This window comes from Staurois parvus, unplaced genomic scaffold (assembly GCF_062004578.1).
Source record: "Staurois parvus isolate SC_StPar_1 unplaced genomic scaffold, SC_StPar_1.0 ptg001432l, whole genome shotgun sequence".
In the NCBI taxonomy this organism is placed as follows: Eukaryota; Metazoa; Chordata; class Amphibia; order Anura; family Ranidae; genus Staurois; species Staurois parvus.
Window position 1 is genome coordinate 7671106 of NW_028319228.1, and position 22780 is coordinate 7693885.

The 22780-nt window shown below is 38.1% G+C and overlaps 1 protein-coding gene across 1 annotated transcript; it reads right to left on the reverse strand.

Moving 5' to 3' along the window:
* Positions 1 to 236: 236 nt before the first annotated feature.
* Positions 237 to 20203, reverse strand: LOC149436042 (cryptic protein-like). The gene is made up of 6 exons (XM_089662099.1): positions 20190 to 20203; positions 14000 to 14049; positions 11902 to 12048; positions 4396 to 4510; positions 4207 to 4307; positions 237 to 817 (listed from the first exon to the last, which is right to left on the reverse strand). The coding sequence occupies exons 1-6, from the start codon at positions 20201 to 20203 to the stop codon at positions 708 to 710; spliced, it is 537 nt and encodes a 178-aa protein (XP_089518225.1). The 3' UTR covers positions 237 to 707.
* Between the last annotated feature and the right edge of the window lie 2577 nt (positions 20204 to 22780).

Genomic DNA, 22780 nt, shown 5'->3' on the forward strand with positions numbered 1-22780 from the left:
CATATGGCTTTGTTAAAAAAAAATGCTAAGCAATTACAATGTCATTGCTGACAAAACAAGCCATGTTGCTTAAAACTGGCAATTTTTTTTTCTAGGTGCACAAAAAAAAAAACACACACACACACACACACACACACACACACCTTTTCTTGAAAGATGACAGCATGGAGTTAAAAAAAAAAAAACCAAAAACAATTTTTTTGTTCATTTGTATGAAATGTTTAATGTTCCTCATTTCCACACTATCCATTGTCATTTTCCCAACTAACAAGGAGTCATTTTTTGACACAAGAACACATCCAAGAAAGTTAAAAGGAAAATTTCAACAAAGCAAAAACTATCAATTTTGCTCATACCTACTCCTGCTCAAGTTAACAGCTGTTAACAGTATGATTCTTCCGTCAGTTCATATTTCTCGGACAACTGTCACCAGAGAGTAAGTGAGAATGAATCATTCCCAGTGGGGACACAAACAACAAGCAAAATAAAATGCATTTTTAAAAAATAAGATAGGTTTTCAGGGTACAAACATTTTTAAAATTTGCAAGTACAAAAGAATATCCTTTCATAAAAAATATAAAATAAATTGAATAAAAATATGCACACGCTTGTCATGGAAAAGTGCATGTTTACAAATGTTTTCAATAAATATTTTAAAGTGTCAATGTATCAATTAAAAAAAAAAAAAATTATAGGAAAAGATAGTTCTAACTGAGTAACAAATTAGCTGCCATAGCCATAAAAACAACAAGTATTGGTGCCATTATAGGACCTCTGGACCGTACCATTTTGACATCTTCCTCATATTCAAATGCATCTGTAAAAAAAAATAGAAAAAACACAAATTACTTCACAGTTTAGTTTCTGTAGTTTAATAGGAAAATGCTACTGAAAGGGAAAATTAGAATGTATAGGCTTATAATACAAAAGGACAAGCAATGTCTGTTAGCATTTGTACAAAATAATGAGACAGTTGATTGCTGATGTGTACACAAGGCATGAAACCCTATGGAATTGTAAATTACAGATACCTAGCAAATAAAAAAGGACAAAAGCCTATTTTTTTTTTTTTTTTACAGGGGATTTGGCCACTTTATGTGAATGAAAGGTGTTCAGTGTCTGCAGCTGATTTCTGAAGCTCCCTTTGTAGTCATAAAGGACGTTTGATAAGACAACTAGTGCCTTGTCATTTTCCTGCTATGAAAAGGGCATAAAATGCATGACAGCAGTGATTGCCTCCATATGCTCCTATTTTCTCACATAATCTAGTTTATCTGTCCATCTTAACCCCATCTGCAAGGTGACAAATGGAATCCAGGACAACTCATACAAGAATGACATTTTATTGCTTGCAAAATTCAGGTGTAGAGCCGGTCTGTCAAAGGCAGGGCAATTTCACTGCATGGCCACCATTTATTTAATGTTCCTTTTTTTTGTGGGGGGTCCTTGCTTGACAGGCTTCACTGATTTTGAAGCCAATATTTCTGTTTTTTCATGAAGGGAACTGCTAATGAACAAAGGATCTTGTAATGGCCATTTTTCAGATGATCACTAGATATCTTAAAAAGCTTTGATTTATTAAAGTCTCCAAGTACAATTGTTTTTTATCAAACCAGTAATGATGGGATGTGCTTGGCTGATAGTACACTCCATTTAACACTGGTTTCATGCCCACACACTGCTATATTAGGAATAAGACACCACTTGATTATTATAGACACTTTAAAACACATTCTTCACATGACTAGTAATCTGTTGTTTCCAGGACAATTGAAGTAAAAAGTACTGTGCGAGTTTTTACCACTTTAACCACTTGCCTACAGGGCACTTATACCCCCTCCCTGCCCAGGCCAATTTCCAGCTTTCAGTGCTGTCCCACTTTGAATGACAATTGCGCTGTGATGCAACACTGTACCCATATGACATTGTTATCATTTTTGGAGATAGATAGAGCTTTCTTTTGGTGGTATTTAATCACCTCTGGGTTTTTATTTGTTGCTAAACAAACCAAAAACTGAAAAGTGATTTTTCTCCTTCACTGATGTGCGCTAATGAGGCTGCAGTGATGGGCACTGATAGGCTGCACTGATGAGGCACTGGTAGGTGGCACTGATCGGCATTGACAGGCATCACTGATGGGCACTGAAAGGCAGCACTCATATATGGCACTGATAGTCAGCACTGACAGGTGACACTGATACGTGGCACTGACTGGCATTGATAGGGCACTGATGAAACTGAAAGGCAGCTCAGATGGGCACTGCCCTGATCATCAGTGTACATGTCCTCTCTGAGGAAAGCCGATTACTGGCTCTCCTCTCCTCACGAGCTGTCAGTGTGACAGCTCGTGAGGAGAGAAATGCAGATAACCAGCATTTCCCTATTTACATGCGATCAGCTGTGATTGGACACAGCTGATCACATGACCGAGCCAACGTCTTTGGCTCTGTTGATCGGTGTTCAATCGGCCCCTGGAGCTGCGCACGTGCGGTTAGAGTGGGAGGACATCATATGATGTCCTCCCAGAACGAGAGAACCGCCTTGTACCTGTCATTTCCTTATATGGCGGATGGGAGGCTGAAAAAAAAAAAAAAAAAAAAAAAAAAAAAAAAGTTTCAAAACCATAGGTAAATTTAATAGATTTTGGGTATTATATTAGAACTAAAGGCACCAAGACATACTGTAACAGCAAACATATCATAAAACCTGCACCTCTGTAGAAACATTTTTTATGCTTATTGGCTTTTGTAACCATTAAAATCCAAATTGTATCTGAGACTTTTTAGTTAGCTGTATTTCTAAGTTCCACTGCAGTTTATCAGCACGCACCAGTGTCTCTTCCTCTATGTTCTTATACTGTGGCTACCTGCAAATTATGATGGAGCCAGCATTGCTACAGGGTGTGTGAACACCTATTCACGTGTTTAACAGTGAAGAAAGCCCTCTCCTCACTAAGGCCCTCCACTCGCCTCCCTAATGCCCAGCACTTTGACAAGCACATGGTGCATCAGCAAAAGGATTCCAGTTAATGGATCTCATAGTGCTGACGTAGGTGTTCCATGATAACCTATGTTATGAATACATTCCAGCAGTGAGATCTCTCTCTCTTTGCCAGAGAGTGCAAGCTTTGCAGCCCCCCCACTCCGTAGTGCAGACAGACAATGGATTTGGGTTGAATATTGGATTTAAAAAAATGCATTTTGAAAAAACAATGATATCTACGATAGTGAAGCCTACTTATGCTGTACACAGCAGCTAGACAAGGGTAGGAGTTCAAGCAGAGATGGCCGATGGGCCATTACATCTTACTTTATCAATCACAACTTATTGGTATTGAGTGAACAGTATCTTCTGATTACCTATGCAATGACCTAAGGATGCTAGTAAGCCATACACACAAGGTAATCATGACTGTATCCAACTGTTTTTGGCTACATATAGTATTCTCATGTCTATGACCACATGAGCTTGTGTGGTGGGAGCGATCAGCAAGACCAATTCCAATTACTGTCACCTGCCCTTGACTTCAGACACCACCAGGAATGTCTTCTACCTTTTCCATGGCAAAGAAATCTCCTGACAATCGCCTTGTACCTGCCACATTTAAAAAGGCTGATAACCGAGGAATGAGTTGTAAAAAAAACAAAAAAACAAAAAAAACACTTAGATATCATAGTCCCTGTGCAGTAAGTACTGAAGTATAATTTTGTGAATGATGTTAACAAAAACAAAACAAAAATTAAAAATGGAGCTGCTACCAGTTCTTTTAGCTCAATGTAATGTCAGGTATATTCACAAAATAATATGATTAGCACTCAGTCAGGTACAAGACACTGCTGCTGTCAGGAATCATTTCGGTCTCATTCTTGTAAACCTATCTCGTATGTTTTTCATGTCAGCGTTGCTTATCAAAGACTAACATGTGCCTTCTAAGCATACATTGGATCAGTTGGATTTTCTGAAATGACAAAAACCGAAGACAATCATTTCCATTAAGCAGAGAAGATTGCCACAGGCACTATTTAATTCCAGCAGCTTATTGCTACATCTACCCAAGAAATGTGTACTTATTTGTACACTTTGTTATTTTTATGGTATATAAATGCCTGTACTGTAAAACAGAGCTTTTGTTACAGAGAATGGATTACATCCAGAGACATTCTCTCTCTGCTGCTTATAATTGCAAACTTCTATATTTAGACATACCACAGTCCCCGGATGGGAAGCAATACATAGTTCCATAACCACATCTGCATAAAGCGCACTTCGTAGGCAGCCAATCTCCATGAGCCACAGAGCCACAATCCCTGCGTGGGAGAAAGAGCAATGATCAATCTTTTAAAATAAAATTTAAAAAAGAAAAAAAGCTTTACGCATATTTCGCTCAACACTTACATATTCATCAAGTCAAACTCACAATATCTTCCAGAGAAACGTTTAGGGCAAGCGCAAAAGCTGCCTAGCACACAGGTCCCTCCGTTCTGACAGCAGTGCTTGTCCAGTGTGCTGGCTGAAAAAACAAAAAACAAAAACACCTTGTATGAGGCATGAAACCATCACCACTAAATAGGTCATATCTACAGTAAAATGTTGACAATGATTAAGAAGGAACTATGCATGTCTACTTATTTTTACGCAAACATTATATACAAGTTTTTTCAGCAGAAAAGGGTGCCTTCAGACCTCAGCAGATATCTTGGTCTCAATGTTTGCTCATAACTAGTGGTTATAATCAGGGGCAGACTGACAACTCATGGGGCCCCCGGGAAATAGGGGATCATGGGCCCCTGTGACCTTGCCCAAACTCAAAAAGGCCTATGAAAAAGGTACCAGGGGCATCTCATGGGGCCCCCTACTGTGCCCGAGTTTCCAAATGGTCAGTCCACCCCTGGTTATAATATTGTTCAGTGGTTGACCCATGCACCGTTACGTAATATGAATTTGAAAATGAGGAAAAGTTAGAACCTCTTATTTTATTATGTTATTATAACTACCTATGGCCTCCTGTCCCAATATGTTTTTTTTTTTTTTAATTGGAGACAGGTAGTAGTAGATGTGGCTCCTCCTCATGATAACCGTAAATAAGCTACATTAGATGGTATTATTTGTACATGAACAAATCAGCCTTCAAATTAATTATAACTTATAACCAAAGATTGTTCTACAAACATACGCTTTCACATCATGCCATTATTGTACTTTTTCTAGCTTTTGGAGAAGCCCAAGTGACATTAGCAATGAGCTAGGAAAATCCATCTTGGCTGATCAGTTCATCATCAAGAATACTCTTGGGCAGTGGTCAGAGTGGCCTACAAAAACATATGATCTTTCCCTGGTCTGGCTGTAAATGGTTGGGTAAACATTCAGTTGCTTCTGTTGTCCCCTTCAGATGTATAGATTATAGATGCACTCCTATTAACCCAACAAATAGAACCAGGGTTTTATGTGCTGCTAAGTGCTGACATCCCTGTTTACAAAGAAATTGGAAAGCAATTGTGATTGGGACTTTAAAAAGGCACAAAAATAAACTATAATAATCAATATACTCAGTGTTAAACATGTTAGTTCATTACAAAATGCATTTAAAACCCATATACACTGCTCAAAAAAAATTAAAATGAACACTTTTAATCAGAATATCACATCAAGTCAATTAAACTCCTGATATTGATCTGGTCAGTTAAGTAGCAGAGGGGGTTGTTAATTTCATCAACACCAAAAGCAACTAAAACTGATTAACAACAGGTGCATTAGATAGGCAACAATGTGACAACATCCAAAAACAGGACTGGTTTTATAGGTGGAGGCCATTGACATTTTTTTCCCTACTCATCTATTCTGACTGTTTTTACCTAATTTTGCATTTGGCTAGGGTCAGTGTCACTACTGGTAGCATGAGGCGATACCTGGAACCTACAGAGTTTGCACATGCAACTCCCCCAGGATGGCACATCAATACATGCCATTGCCAGAAGGTTTTCTGTGTCTCCCAGCACAGTGTCAAGAGCATGGAAGAGATTCAAGGAGACAGGAAGTTACTCTAGGAGAGCTGGACAGGGCCGTAGAAGGTCCTTAACCTATCAGCAGAACCAGTATCTGCTCAAGAAGGAACAGGATGAGCACTGCCAGAGCCCTACAAAATGACCTCCAGCAGGCCACTGGTGTGAATGTCTTTGACCAAACAATCAGAAACAGACTTCATGAGAGTGGCCTGATAATATCTAGTGGGCCCTGTGCCCACTGCCCGAAACCAGAGAGCTTGATTGGCATTTGTCATTGAACACCAGAATTGGCAGGTCCACCACAGGCACCCTGTGCTTTTCACAGATGAGAGCAGGTTCACCCTGAGCACATGTGACAGATGTGAAAGGGTCTGGAAAAGCCGTGGAGAATGCTATGCTGCCAGTAACATTGTTCAGCATGACCGTTTTGGTGGTGGGTCAGTGATGGTCTGGGGAGGCAAATCCATGGAGAGACGCACAGGCCTCTAAAGGCTAGACAATTGCACCCTGACTGCCATTAGGTATCAGGATGAAATCTTTGGACCCATTGTCAGACCCTACACTGGTGCAGGTTCCTCTTGGTGCACAACAATGCCCAGCCTCATGTGGTGAGAGCATGCAAGCAGTTCCTAGAGGATAGAAGATAAAGGAATTGATACCATTGAATGGCCCCCACACTCGCCTGACCTAAATCCAATAGAACACCTCTGGGATATCATGTTTCAGTCCATTCGACGACGCCAGGTTGCACCAAAGACTGTCCAGGAGCTCAGAGATGCCCTGGTCCAGATTTGGGAGGAAATACCTTAGGACACCATCCATCGTTTCATTAGGAGCATGCCCCAAGGTTGTCATTCATGCATACAAGCATGTGGGTACCATACAAAACTACCGAGTACCATTTTGAGACGCTGCAATTAAATTTCAGCAAAATGGACTAGTCTGCTGCATCATTTTTTTCACTTTGATTTTTGGGGTGTTTTTGAATTCAGTCCTCTGTAGCTTGATAATTTTCATTTCCATCAAACAATGTGGCATCCTTACATTCCTAACACATTACCCAGTCCATATCAGTATAGATATCCAGCATGATATTTTTCCTCATTGAGATCTGAAGCGTTTTCAAAGTGTCCCTTTAATTTTTTTGTGCAGTGTAGTTAAAACGGTTTTTAAAATGGGTCATCGCACATGGAATGATTTCATTATATACCAGGAATTGGTCTGTTATTGATACCATGTGGAAATGGGAGTGGTTAGGTGATATCTATTTCTCGATGAGTGTTGCAGTACATTTACCTTTCATCCCTAAAGGATTTTATAATAAACAGGTTTTATATATATCTTGATTTCAGTTCTCTATTTTGTGTCTTTAAAGCCCCAATCATAGCAACTGCTCACACACTCCTATTACAGGTAAGTGTTTATTTATGAAACTGCATTTGGTGATGGCATTTTACCATCATTTAAGTTGAGATGCAGGCAATTATTAGCAGATTTATTGAGCCATTCAATATTTCAGAAGCACAAAAGTACCATGGTTCATTAACCACTAGATGTGTTGCCCACCCAGAGCCATTACATCATACCAACATTATATGACTGATGCAGGATAGTGGTGTTGTTTGGTAAATGGATGTAGCCTTGCAATTAGTTTTTCATCCCTAGATACATAAAACTATTGTGGGGCAAGAATACTGACCATATGATGAAGAGAATAGCACAGACAGGCACACCCCTTTTGATAAACGTGCGTGCGCACAAAACGGGTCAAGGAGGAGCCGTACGCCCTGACGTCACGCTGCCAGAGCCTCATGAAGGTCCAGTGGCCATCATAGAAAGTGGCTGGTCAGTGCTATGCTTTGCAGCTCTGCTATTTTGATGATTTCTCCATGTGGATGACAAATATGTTTTTACCAGAAGAAACATTCAATTATTACACTATGGGCACCCTCTTTCTTGGCTCTGCATTGAGCTAAATAATTTTCAGGATCCTATCCGGAGAACGACTGCAGGGCAGCCCCAGGTCCAGAGGAGGAAGTCTCTTTCCATGCTGCACACTTGGTCCATCTTAAAAGGGGGCTTCTGGCAGATCTTACAACCATCATATAATTCTACTATTTGTGCATTTATTATGCGCATCTGGTGAGTTTGCACTTTTTACCATATCCCCTGCACAATCTTATTGGAGTATATTCACATGAAATTTTTCTGATATCACTTGGGCAACAGGATCTTCACGTAGCACCATTTTCTGACTGGTGTCAGATTTTCACCTTTATATGAACTTTTTTCTGTTTATTGACTTTTAGTTGCACGCAATATATTGTGCTTCTTATCATAAGGACTTAATTTTTTGTATTTATTTATTCATTTCCTCACGTATATCACTAATTTTTCAGTGCTGCACTTATTGATTTTATAAGAATACTGACCACATGAAAAGCTTTAGACACAGACTTCGTGGGGGAGATTTACTAAAACTGGAAAGTGCAAAATCTGGTACAGTTGTGCAAAAAAAAAAAAAAAAAAAAATTAGCTTCCATTTTTTTTGTTAAAGCTTAATTGAACGAGCTGTTAGAAGCCGATTGGCTACCATGCACAGCTGCACCAAATTTTGCACTTTCCAGTTTTAGTATATCTCCCCACATGCCTGCAATGGTCTAATTTCATTTTTATAGCGTGGAAGCCTACTCTTTGTACACCTTCATGTCCTCCACCTCAATGCATACTTTACTATCGAGTTCTGATTAGCCAATGCCTAGGGCAGCAGGATAAGACAAAACTACTATTTCAACTGCTTTAGATGGCAAACTATTCAAAATGGGATTCACTGCAGTAGTCATACAGAAACAAAAAGTGACTAACAAAGTGAATCATAATTAATTGCTTGTTTCTCTTCCTTATTAAATGCTTTAATGTTGCTGCACTGATGACTCTTCATTTCCAGAAATTTTTAACAAACAGCCTTAGGCAAATGATTTAGGCTATTAATTATCAAACATTTCACTATGGGATATAGAAGCTGAGAAACTAATATGTCATACATTTTAATCTACCTCTGAATATAAATTAGTTGCATTTGACCTATACCAATGTGTAACAAATATTTTGTATGTACATAGGAATAAACAGCAATAATGAAATGATATGCTTTTCTATTATCTACCAATATGGATAAAACAGAATTAAGCAAAGAAACCAATTAGACCCATTTAATTTTTTCTAAAATTTAAAACTGAATTCCAGACTTCGTTAAATATATTTTTTTATAATACATATATGAAATCTGTTTTACATTCAAAAGAACACACACAGCAGAGCAAAGCTGGTGACCTGACTTTGCCTTATGGCAGGTAAATACAGCCTGGTCACCTCTCTGTCCCTCTGCTTGTGACTAGAGGTACAGTGGCAGCATCATAATGAGTCATCTCTCTGCTCTCCTTAGTGCATTCCTTGCCTGCCCTCTCCTTAGTGCGTTCCTTGCCTGCCCTCTCCTTAGTGCGTTGCTTACTAGTGCACGTACACTTCAGCACAACATATTTGATCATAGTGCTGCCCCACTCACTCAAAACATTAATGTTGCTCTACACGAGAGTACAAGAGGCCGATATCAAGCAAAAATCAGATTGTGCTTGAGTGGGTTTCCTCCGTGTACTCCTGTTTCTTCCCACACTCCAAAGAAATGCTGGTAGGTTAACTGGCTCCTGTCTAAATTGGCCCTAGTACCTGTATGTATGTAAGTTAGGAACCTTAGATTGTATGCCTCTTGAGGGTTAGGGACTGATGTGAATGTACAATATATGTATGTAAAGCGTTGAGTAAATTGACAGCGCTATACAAGTACCTGTAATAAATATTTAAAGTACATTGAAAGGCTATTCCTTATTTAAATAATGAAAGACATTATGCTATGTGAGCTAGCAAACGGTTTTGCTTTAAAATAAACTGCCATTTACTTTTCAAAAGGTCCCATGTAGTTCAAATGGTATCAAGTTCTTCGACTTGATGGGAGGGTTTCATCAGTGCTTTGATGTTATTCACTATGATGTGCAAGCTCCTGCTGAAGCTAAATCTTCCATGACCTCTTAGGCCAAGATTACAGGTGAGACCAACTGCTGAATCCCATGCCCCTACTGTTAGCCATGTTCCACTGTAGTTAAAATAAGTGCAGTAAGCACAAAGCTGAATTTTTTAATAGCACTGCTACAGCATTGTCACCCTACTAAAAGGAAGTGGGGACTAACAGCTTTGCTGACAGGATCAACAGGTACAATTGCTTGAGACTATGGAAAAACTATAAAGGTTTGCAGCCTATAAAAAACATTTAATTTTATTGGATTCCCATTGCTCTGTTTTTTTATTGAGCATACAACTGCATTAACTGGAGAAACATGGGGTCAGTCACCTGTCACCTTTTTGTATCTACAGATACCTCAAAAGACAGGTGCACATTTTCTAATACAAATTCACTATTTGGGCCATGTAGCACTGTTGTCTCAAAGACAACACTGGAGAGAAGACTTTTTTTCCCTCCAGCACAGGAAATAATGGTCTTCCTGTCTACATGTTGATAGGGAAGTCATGATTTCCTTTGGAAAGTAGTAAATAGAAGGCCATCTTCCCCAGAGCTGCCAAGGAGACCAGGATTATTTCAATCCCAGCAGTGAAGAACAGCTTAAGCATTTGAGCCGTTTTTAAAGCTGAACTCTATGGGAATAATACCTTTCATTGAAAGACATTTCTCAACTTTGTACTAAAGTTCACCTGTCCTTTAACTGGTAAAAGAAAGTTAAAAACGTATTAGGTGGCAGCACAGAAGGAGAATGCTCAACTGTACAGCAGCTGCTCCAGAACTTGGTGCATTAACCACTGCAGTTTCTGGCTAGAACATGGGGGTTTAATATTTTTGCATGATCTGTGAGAGGTTTAATAGTAAACTGCTAAGCTTGCAGTAATATTGAATGCTGTAACCCATAAAATATCAAAGTGGAGTCATAATTTATTAAGCAGGTTTAGCTAGCAGGTCTAATGGATAATATCAAAACTGTTGAAACTACTAATAACCACCATTTCTTTTATCTCTTCTATCTGTGTCCACCCTGTTTACCATGTTAGTTTACCAGTTGACAGAGCAGCTTGCCTAAAGCAGAAGAAAAGCATGATGATAGCAAAGTGGGGAATTTACTAAAACTGGAGAGTGCAAAATCTGGTGCAGCTCTGCATAGAGACCAATTAGCTTCCAGGTTATTTTTTGTCAAAGCTTAACAAGCTGAAATTAGAAGCTGATTGGCTACCATGCTTAGCTGCACCAGATTTTGCACTCTCCAGTTTTAGTAAATCAACCTCAAACTGTCTTTTCCCATGGTCATCCCTGAAATATTACTGCATAATTGGGGCTTTATTTCCAATGTGCTGCACTAATATATATATATATATATATATATATATATACACACACACATACATACATAGATACATACATACACACACACACAACACTAAAACAAGTTGCCTTACAACTTACTTTATCAAGTACAATTTTTATCCAGTCACTAAGATCACAGAATGAATAGTCAAAAGTAATACAGAAGTAACTAGAGCAGACACAGAAATCAAAATTATTTTCCTAATATACAATCTTAATGGCTCATGAAAGCTGATTTTACTAACCACTTTATCAGTTCCCTTTTCGAAGACAGTTCTAATATGTGATATGTTATTTATTTCAGAATGTTTTTGACATCAGAGGCTTGAATCGGCATGAATTAATGAAGTAGCTTCACCTTGGAGACTTCATCTGTGTGTTTTGATTTATCACAGTGTGGATACATGTCCTACACAATTCTTGGGAGATTGACAAGAAAACGTAAGTGGCAGTCATTGCCAGAGCGTGACTTACTTTTTGTGAGCCCAATAAATGGAATCTTCTCTCCAGACTGTTTCTGCTTGTGAATCTCAGTATGGTTAAGCTGGTTTACAGGCTTCTGAAAATGTGCTTCCACGGACAGCAAGGATCCAGCAGCTTTCAAAGTTCCGTTTTGAATTGCTAGTTTTCAGCAAAAAATATTATTGAAATTGATTTAGATAATGTTTACAAATGGATCTTTCAGAGAATGAGAAATAGAGCATAAAGTATAATGGACACTATGCAATAATTTGTGACAGTTTACAATATCATGAGATGTATTTGAAACAAGCACTTATGCTACATTATAAAAAGCATTCTCCTAAGAACAGAACTCCAACTTCTTAAACAAAAAACACACAAAAAAAAAAAAAAAGGGGTTAAAAAAAGTTTCCTCAACAGCTCTGGCTGCAATGCTCACCTCCTTTCTGGTGCTGTCCCTCGCAGAATCAGTTGTCCAGCACCTGTCATCTTCTGGGCTGAATGAGGCCCAATGAGCAAGCTGGTGTTTGGATTTAAGCAATTTTGAAAGTAACCTCCACTTTTTTTTTTTTTTTAAACTTGCCCTTCAATATTTTTGTACATTAGCCATTAGTGGGGAATCTCAGGGGATTGGCTCTCATTCTAAAGAAAAAAATGGTTCTGATGCACTCTTGTGGTAACCATGAAGAACCCTTTTCCTGTATTGCCTGGGGATTAAGAGCGCTCAGATATGAAAAATATTTTCAAGGAAACCTGTGCAGAAAAAAAATGTCCCTGAATGTACAGGTGGCAGAAGATAAGCATTCCAGCTAGAAACAGTTTTAGAACTGGGTAAGCAATGGAAGCCCACTTTTTTTTTTTTTTTGAGTAAAAGTTTAGGATTTAATTCCTAATGCAAATCTGGAGTCTAGAGGGTTAGCTTGTGACACATACATTCCCACTAAATCATGATGGTACCAGTTGCATTGCATTAAGAAAGAAAATCATGTGATTATAATGTACCCCCCCCCCAAAAAAAAAAAAAAAAAGTACTACATACACTTGTCATACATACAGGTGACCTCTCTATATACTCATATAATGAAATTAAAAACTAAAAAACTAGAAAATTTACAGTAAAATGGGCCAAGGTGAACAGGCTTGTGCTTGTTTTGATGGAATCAGTTTGACAAGCCTTTAAGATCATTCAAAATTTACTGGTAGGTGAATTTGAGCTTCTGATGTTTAGTTGACCTGCTTCAAGTAGGTTTTGCATTCCATAATCTTGCATGGCAATGCAAATCTCTTGAAGTGAGTAAAATCCCATTAACACAGTCCCTTAAAGTAATTGTAAAGGCAAATTTTTTTATTTCTAAAAAATAAAAAACATGTCATGCTTGCCTGCTTAGTGCAATAGTTTTGCACAGAGCAGCCCTGATCTTTCTTCTCCCCAGTCCCCCAGCAGTGCTCCTGGCTCCAATCCACAATGACTGCGCCCATAGCAAGCTGCTTGCTCCGGGGGCACTGGTGTGTGCTTGTTCCCGAGCTGGCTTTGTGTGGCTAAAGAACACACAGAACATGACTACGTCCCATTCCCCGATCCCTCCTCACTGGCTCTGATTGCCAGCAGCAGGAGCCCATGGCTCCCACTGCTGTGTCTGAGCCAACGAGGAGGGAGAGAGATGAGAGCTTCTACTATCGTGCACATCAATGGATCGAGATAAGGCTCAGGTAAGTAATAGGGGGAGTCTAGGGGGAGCTGCAGGCAGAAGGTTTTTCTTACCTTCATGCACAGAATGCCTTTACAACCAACCACTTTAAGCAATTTACATTTGTGTATGGTTTAAGAAATTAAATATACTGTAAATTAGATAGCTCTACACTTTGCTGCCACAATAGATCATAAAAAACAGAAAAGTTGTTTTCTTTCCAAAAATTTGCATGTATTTAGCACAGATTGACTAGTCACACTAAACATAATTAAATTTGATGAGTTTCTTCTGAAGATTATGTATCATTATTATTGACATCAGTTTAACCTTTCCTCCATAAACTAGACTTACTTTTTCTTTTTTCTATGGTAACTTTTTAAGTTGAATCATGTTTTCATACAGGTAAACAATATACTCACCAATTCCCATGTGAATTGTAGCAAGTAGCTGAAAAGCCAGGTAGAACAGTCTAGTGAATACAAAAAGAACATATTTAATTAACTTTCATGTTCAAGTGTGAAAGGTAAGCATTTGAATACATTAATCTGACATTTCAAATAGCAAAGTTCAGATGTCTAAGTGGTTGTGCAGAGATTTAATTAATGTTACCAAGTTAAACAAGTCTCTAGAAGTGGCCTGTTTAGGGATGCTAATTAATATGATGTTAGAACCACATGTAAAGTGTATTTTCAGTGCTCATCCTTGTGTTTAGCTGGCCATACGCCTTAGAGCAAACCAATAATGCTGACCCTCAGTCCTTTATGTCTGCTAGACATGACAATGGTTTAATATAAAAAAATTAAAGCCCCCCCCTTTCACCCCAATGCCCTCTTTAAATATTGTACTAAACACCTTTGGTTTTAGGGTAAAGGGAGCCAACCTTACGTCTTTTCCAATATTAAACTGAGACAAAGTTTATCAATGAACTACCACCATCAGGGCAAAACAAGAGGATTGTTCAATTACACACTTTTCTTCAATCCTGGTGATGCTTTGTTCAGAAGTGGGGAAATAAATCCTTGTAAAAGCATCATATTGATTTGTTGCAGTTTAGTCAGGGCCATAGACTCCTTACCGGGCCCCCTGTGACACCATTGAGCCAAGCGCAAGGGACCTATTGCTGTCACACGGGAGAGGGGTACATAGGTCACATATGCTACCATACTTAGAAGTACCAGGTATTTTTATTCTAGTCTCAGTAACCAAACAAAGTTGCACAGGAGCAAGGATGTGCAAGTACTTGTGTTTATTTCTATATTTCTGAGTTATAGGCCCAGAACAAGCAAACATATCAAAATGTCAGCAAGGGAACTAGAAGGAAATCATCAATAATAAAAAAAAAAAAGAAAAGAAAAAGGAAAAGGAAAGAGAAAAGAAAAGAGAAAATAAAAGGAAAGAAAGAAGAGCGACTGACTATGTATCTCTTGGCACAATATTGTTGGTATTGGATGGCATGGGAAAAAGTGAGGCCTTTTGTCAGAACCAATTTACATTTCTGCTCCATGTTGAAGCTTGTTAGGTTATGCATTCATTTCCATTGCGTTACGGCAGCTTAAATTGAAGTGAATGGGGTGCCAATGAGCATGCACCACATTTTAAAAATGCAACACACTGCAATACAGGTGCATTGGGGTGCCATTCATGAATGGTAGTGCAATGCAACAAGATGTATAATGTGTGTTACAGTAATGTGCACTGTGGTAATGGCAGCACAACACATGCAATGTTCTGTACACTAACATGCATTAATGCATGCATTACTTCAACACAATAGCGTTAACTTGGCCCTCAACTTTTTATTGTGGTATTTTCTCTTCTTTAAAGAGCTTCACCCTTCTCTTTGTCCTCATGATATTGTCAATGAAACAGAACATGAAGGGAAATTCTACATTTTAAAGGATATGTTCTCCTTTAGGAACATGCAGGGGCGGACTGACCATTTTGAAACTCGGGCACTGCTCGAGGGCCCAGGGTCAGTAGGGGGCCCCATGAGATGCCCCTGGTACCTTTTACATAGGCTTTTTTGATTTTGGGCAAGGACACAGAGGCCCCATGATCCCAGATTGACCGGGGGCCCCATGAGTTGTCAGTCCACCCCTGGGAACATGTTACATTTTCCATGGTGGAACATGTAATATGTTCCTGCTCCTGCAGCGGCTTGGTGATCCAAGCCCTGTGTGTGACCCATACCAACTGTCACTTTTTGAAAAGCACAAAACCACATTTTACCTTTCAATTCAAGCAGTACAAAACCTTGGAATTGTCCATGTTTATCCATTTAAATGGTGCCTGACCTCTTTTGGACAGTGCTCCCTAATACCACTCCTTTATAGCTTGAAATCAGGTGTAGCATTCTACAAGCATATTCTGTGTATTTTTTTTTATTTATGCTTTGCTGACTCCAGGTGACTGAAGGCTAGCTATTACAATCAGAGGGATGGCAGGATGGCATAGTGGATCAGACATACAAAGGAGATTTACTAAAACTGGTAAACTCAATCTGTTGCAGCTGTGCGTGGTAGCCTATCAACTTCTAGCTTCAGCTTATTCAATTAAGCTTTGATGATAATACCCCCCATACACATGATAAGAAGACAGTCCGAAAAAGTTAGCGGAACCACTGATCGAACGATTTTCTGTTCATTGATGAGCAGGATGTTGTTACCGATCATGATATTGTGAACGAAAAAATCCAGTTGAAAGTTTGTTGTTTCGCATACGAACAACCGATTTTCTATGCAGTGGTATGACGGTCGTACGAAAAAAAAAAAATCTATGAAGCGATTTTATGCATGAGCGGAAACAAAAGATGACCCGGATGTTTATGTCCAAGGAATCTTCGTAAACACGAATGAAAAATCCAAATGTTAAAAGTAGATTGGCCTAATGAGATAATGAAACCAGAATTCTGCATATTATATTTTTATGTATCACTATTTATGTATATAGATAATGTAATAAACTATATTATACTCATTGCTGTTAATTGTTGTGTATATCACTCGTTCTGGCCAGAAGGGCGTGGCTACAAGGTCACACGCACACTGCATCACTTCCACTTGTATGGAAGACGTCAACACTATGTATTGCTTAATGAACGATTTTTGTAGATTGGTTGGGGCACGATTTTGACCAACAGACGAACGCTTCTTGGTCGTCGGATGACTGATCAGTCGATTTTCTAATCGTGTATTCACACCTTAAGGCTCCATGCACAATTGACGTTTTGATAACGCTGGTAACGTTGGATGTTTAAAACGCATAATAAAAACTTTTTTGCATTAGCATTTAACAGCGATTTGTTTAGTGGTGTTTTCCCACGTTTATGGTTTTTATCATTTTTTTTTACTAAAAAAACATTTTTTTTGGTCAAAATAAGTCCAAAAAAAACTGGTTTGCGGAGTTTTGCCACGTTTTTCAGTGTTAGAGCGTTTTTACAACTAAAAAACTCCTCTAGAAACAGACTAGTCCTGGGGTTTTTTTCCAGCCAAAAAACATTGATTACAGTCTATGTGTACATGGACACATAGGATAACATGCTGGGGGGTTTACTGGCTGTAGAAAAAAAATGTCAAAAGCCAAAAACAGCCGCTGTAAAAATGTCAAGTGTGCATGAGGACTAAAACTTGGAAGCTGATTGGTTTCGGTTCAGAGCGGAACCAGATTTTGAACCATGCAGATTTAGTGCATAACCCTAAAAATGTCTAGTAGCATTCTGATCACTTTAGTGCAGCACACTTTAGAAAAAGCTCTGATTAATCATTCTTCCTACAGAAAATAGGGCAATGCTTTCTCTATTGAAGTGTCAAGTTTTTTATATTTTAAGTCAGGAGAAAAAGTGACATCATCTTAAAGGAAAGCTGCAGGAAATATAACTAGAAAAGATCATAGGATACATGTAAACTTTAATTATACTTTTGGAGTTATGACTGCGCTGAAGAGCAAGGGTGCCATTAGCTCAATGCTTTTGGTCAATGTGCACTCTACATCTTGTCCCTGCTGTTTTATAAATGGAATTACCGGTAGTCACTGCAAATGGCATCACTATAAACTTTTATTCAGTTTTATTCCATAAAAAAAAATTGGGGCAAGAAGTAGAAAGCATTATGTTATGAAGGACTTTTTTTTGAGTTTTATCTAATGAATTCAACGTTTTGATTCTTTGTTCACAGTGCCACTGGAGAAGGGGGTTTTTTATACTCGGCATGTGTTATTACAAAAAAGACACGTCCATTGCCTACTCGCAGTCTTTTAAAAATTAGATTTAGTTCTTAGAGGTTCCTATTTTTTTTCTTAATACAATAAACATGTTATATTTACCTGCTTTTTGCAATGGTAAGGTGCATTAAGGTGAAAAAACGTATTATTCATTACAGGTACTTATATAGTGCAGCACTTTACATATTTATTACACATTCACATCGGTCACTGCCCTCAACGGGCATACTATCATAGATCCCTCACATTCATACATATACTAGGGTCATATTAGAAAGGAGGCAATTAACCTACCAGCATGTCTTTGGAGTGTGGGAGGAAACTTTAGACCCATTTAAAAGGGCCTTTAAGTAGAATGCAAACAAAATTAAAGCTAAACTCTAAATAACACTTTTAAAATTAAGCTTTCCATAAACGTATCTATCTATATTGGGCAGCACAGTGGCTAAATGGTTAGCACTTCTGCCTGGCAATACTAGAGTTGCTGGTTCAAATCCCTACCATGGCACCACCTGCCTGGAGTTTGTATGTTCTCCCTGTGCCTGCGTGGGTTTCCTCCAGGTACTCCGGTTTCCTCCAGCGCTCCAAATACATGCTGGTTGGTTAATTGGATCCTGTCTAAAATTGGCCCTAGTATGTGTATGTATGAATGTAAGTTAGGGACCTTAGATTGTACACCCTTGGGGGTTAGGGACTGATGTGAATGTACAATATACATGTTAAGCACTGTGAAAATTGATGTTGCTTTATAAGTACCTGAAATAAATAAAATCTATGGGCAGGCCGAATGTACCCAAGTTGATCCATCAATCAACTTGGGTACAACCAGCATGTTGGACTTTAAGCATGTGATTATTGCCAGATTATTATAGTCTCTATCAGTAATCCTGGCAGGGATATTTGCCCGTTCCCCACTTGGGTAGAAAACAATGGCTCCATGGGAGGGATTCCACCATCAAACCTATCTGTGTTGATGGGGGAATAGAGCAATTTACTTTCCTGCAGTTTGTGGCAGCAAGAAATAAAATTGTGTAATCTATGTGACCTGGCTTAGTTATAGCAAACAGTTTTTTTTTCTGTTTAAATAATTAATTCATATGAATAAAAGCTAAAGTATGGAAGCACCTCCCCCTAGTGTAGAATGGTCTGTCCCAGTCTCTGTAACTGACCTTTTTGATGGACAGCTTGGCCAGTTAAAGGAAGTGGGAAAAAAATTATATCAGATCTACTGCCAGGATCAAATGGTTATAAAAACTGTGTAATTGCAACTTACATGCCATTTTTAAAATTTTGCCCATAGGTACACTTTTAATACATGTCACATAACAGATTGTTGCTTCATTGTTTTATTAAAACAAGTTTTAAATTCCATATGTAATGATTTTTCAGTAATTTGGCCACCAAGGCTTGTTCTATTAGTATTACCATTTCACAGATCATGGACTACAGTTAGTGTTACTATAACAGCAACAATGGAAAATACATAGAGGCTAGAGCAGTACAAATTCAATGGATCAAAACTATGAAAATATTAAAGAAAAAAATGTATGGTCTTAAAAAAGATTATAGCTGGAAACTGACTGGTTGCTATGCAAAACATGGAAATGTTCCTCTGACATACTTTTTATACATGGAGGCCTTACCAGGAATCTTCTGAGCTCATTTACGTTTGCAGTGCGTCAACACACTAACTTGCATTGCATTAAAACAGCTCATTGAAAATAATGTGCTGCTGTTTAACCAAAATGTCCAGAAAATTGGACACAACAAACTTGTAAACCCAACATAGTACAAAACACTATGGTGTATTGCTGTGCCTTGTGGCATATTGTACAGCATGAGTTACCTTTGTGTATCGAGGTGCCATTCCAAATGAACAGCACAGAAATGCATGTAACATGCATTGGCACACGTTACATCAACTCAGAAGTTTAACTGCACCCCTATTTGCAAATTGTTTTCCATGTGCAAGATATAACATGGTACAGCTTTGTATGGGGCGTTTTTTATTTTTTCAGGAATCCCTTTAAATATGGTACATGTTGGAGATACCATGGACAATTAAGATACCTTTACAAACAACCCTTCCTTAAAAAGCTGATTTTGCAACCAGGAGTATAGTGAATTATAGAAAAGTGCTACTGCTGCTTAAATGTTTCATATTTAAGCTACTGTAAAAATTCAAACAACTCATTGATGGCCTATAGGCAGCAACGCTTTGCTTTAGTTTAAATATAAAATAGCTTTGCCAATGGATTTAGGCCCACTTTGGTTTTTCACCACCAAAACAAACAAGGTCTTATACATTATGAATATATTATTAGAAGTTAATTTATGTTTTTTTCAATGTTTAAAATAAGCTTCATACACAAGCATAAAATAAGATCTTACCTGTTAGAGGACATCCTGAAAATGAACTTCTACAATACTAAAGAGAATGTCTCCAGAACCTGTAAATGAAGGTTGTTCGTCTTTAACATTTCAATCAGTGAGATATTCAAATTCAAATCAGACTGAGACCCACTTTGGGGCACACCCAGGAAACTAAGGATTAGTGCAAATGAAGGCTTTTTATTATTCAAGGGAAAACAGGAGTTCATTTTAATAAATGGAAATGGTAGAGGCAGCTAGACTAGAGATAATGAATTCCACTCCAGTGCTGTTTTCTTACTAATCAGGTAATTTTCTATAAATACATTTTGCAGATAAGAAAACATTGCCCAATATGTAACAAGCCATATAGCTCTAGGAGCTCACCTTTTAGAAATGCAAAGCAAGAGATAGCTAAATATAAACTAATGAAATGCATGCTAGGCATGATGAACCATATCTTGTTGGAATATGTGTAGGTCATGTGAATATTTGGCTTCCTTAAAAAGAGTTATGAAAGTTGGCTAGCATTATTTAAAGGATTTTGCTGCTCATACAGCATCTTTCATATTCATACATACATCTTTTGTATAGTTAGCGCATTCCACTCTTCAATATTGCTTCTCACTTTTATTTTCCCTTGTCTTGATTTACAAAACAATTCAATGGAACTCCAATTTGCATACGGGGAGAGTAATGTACCTGATTCTTAGTTGAAAATAAGAATGCAGGTGGTTTTTTTTGTCAGTGGAGGCATGTTGAGGACCCTATACAAATAGGTGAATAAGCCTGACTCCATGCAATCTTTATGTCCCAGAGTGTACTTAGTTGGTTTTACCTTGAAAGGGTAGTTGATGCTTAGAATAGACTTCCAGGTAGTGAGTCAGTCAACAGTAAGTGGCTTCAAACATGCTTGGGACAAACATAGATCTATACTCCACAGAAAAAAAAATACAAAACCATCAATAAAAAAAAAAAATAGGACAGAATCGATGGACCACTTGGTCTTTTATTTTGCCGTCATTTTTCTATGTAAAAGACAAAAAATGGTACCATAAAAGACACTCAGACTAAATAAAAGCTTACGGATGAATATCTCCCTCACTACTGAAAATGAAATTCCCTACCTATCTAGTAACTGTCACTGTATGAGAATAAAATAGCATACTTACTAGGCCATTGAGTCCAGCATTGTCTACCTTGCAGAATTGTTCCCACACTGCCATTTTGGGACTCTCAGGACTTCCTGGTATGCATAAGCTATGAGATTCCACACAACCACAGACATTTCCAAGTATTTTGAATCTGGCTGAAACCTATGGTATGTCTATGCATACATAGGAGGAAAGAGATCTTACTGTATGTGCAGACAAGTTGTGGGTCTCCATTCGGGTCAAGATACCTTTTGTAATGTACAGCGCTGATCAAACTATTCACGCTTTATAAATACTGTAAAATAATAATAATTGAATGGGGTTCCCCTTAAAAGTCCTACCAGGCATACGCTGTTTTTTTTTTTATTTTTATAAGACTCCATGCACACTGGGCTTTTAATAATGCTGGTAACGTTAGCTGTGTAAAGTCGCATTAAAAATGAGTTTTTCAGCAATTTTTAGCATTTTTGCATTAGCGTTTAGCAGTGTTTTGCAGCGCTTTTTCGTGTTTGAGGTTTTTAGTGTTTTTTTTACCAAAAAAAAGTTTTTATTTTGCTCAAAAAAAGTCCAAAAACGCCAGTTTGCCACGTTTTATTGCGCTTTGCAGTGTTTTTCAGCATTTTTTCAGCATTAGAGTGCTTTTACAGCTTAAAAACTCCTCTAGAAACAGCTCTTTTTCCAGCCACAAAACATCCCTGCCAAAAACTGCTGATTACAGTCTGTGTGTGCATGGACACATAGGATAACATGCTGGGGAGTTTACTGGCTGTAGAAAAAAAATGCCAAAAGCCAAAAACAGCAGCTATAAAAACGTCCAGTGTGCATGAGGACTTATGTCATTCTTTAAAAAAAAAGGTCAGTCCTTCTGCAGCAGGTTGTATATATTGTACAGATGTGCAATTCTGCAGGAAGTTTAAGGTCCCCCAACATGATATTTAAAGGAAGTTTTCTTTTTTTTTTTTTTTTTTTTACTAAGCAATCAAAAATGACAGCCCCTTTAAAAACGGTACTTTAAAAAAACATTTTTTTTCACTGAGTAATGTCCCTCAGGGCAATCCCCATACCCCTTTTATGGCCAACAACTTGCCTATAAGCCTTCAAAATTGGCACTTTTGAAATTACAAGTTTGAGTCCCATGGAGGTGTCCCATCACTATTTAAAAGGTGTTTGCTTTTAAAAAAAACATAATTTTCTCGGATTTTGTATGAGGAACAAGGAGGCAGAAGCTTAGAGAAAGTTAATTTGATGGGTAAAGGTCCACTAAGGGCAGAATTTGTTTTTTAACTTTAGAGTGGTTAGAAACATTGTTGGGTTCTTATTGCTCTCTGTCTCCCAGTTAGGGAGTTTCACACTCTCTAGACGAGTCGAAAATCGGCCGATTTTTCCGCCGAAAAAAAATCGGCTGATTTTCGCACCGTTAGTAGGTTAATTGGGCGGCCGTTTTTTGTTTTTTTTGCA

What these genes read in the sequence shown, in the direction of transcription:
- LOC149436042 (XM_089662099.1), bottom strand. An exon ending in TACAATTCACATGGGAATTG is followed by an intron (nt 12,049 to 13,999) that starts GTGAGTATATTG and finishes GCTGAAAACTAG; the next exon opens with CAATTCAAAACGGAACTTTG. An exon ending in CTTCCCATCCGGGGACTGTG is followed by an intron (nt 818 to 4,206) that starts GTATGTCTAAAT and finishes TTTTTTTTACAG; the next exon opens with ATGCATTTGAATATGAGGAA.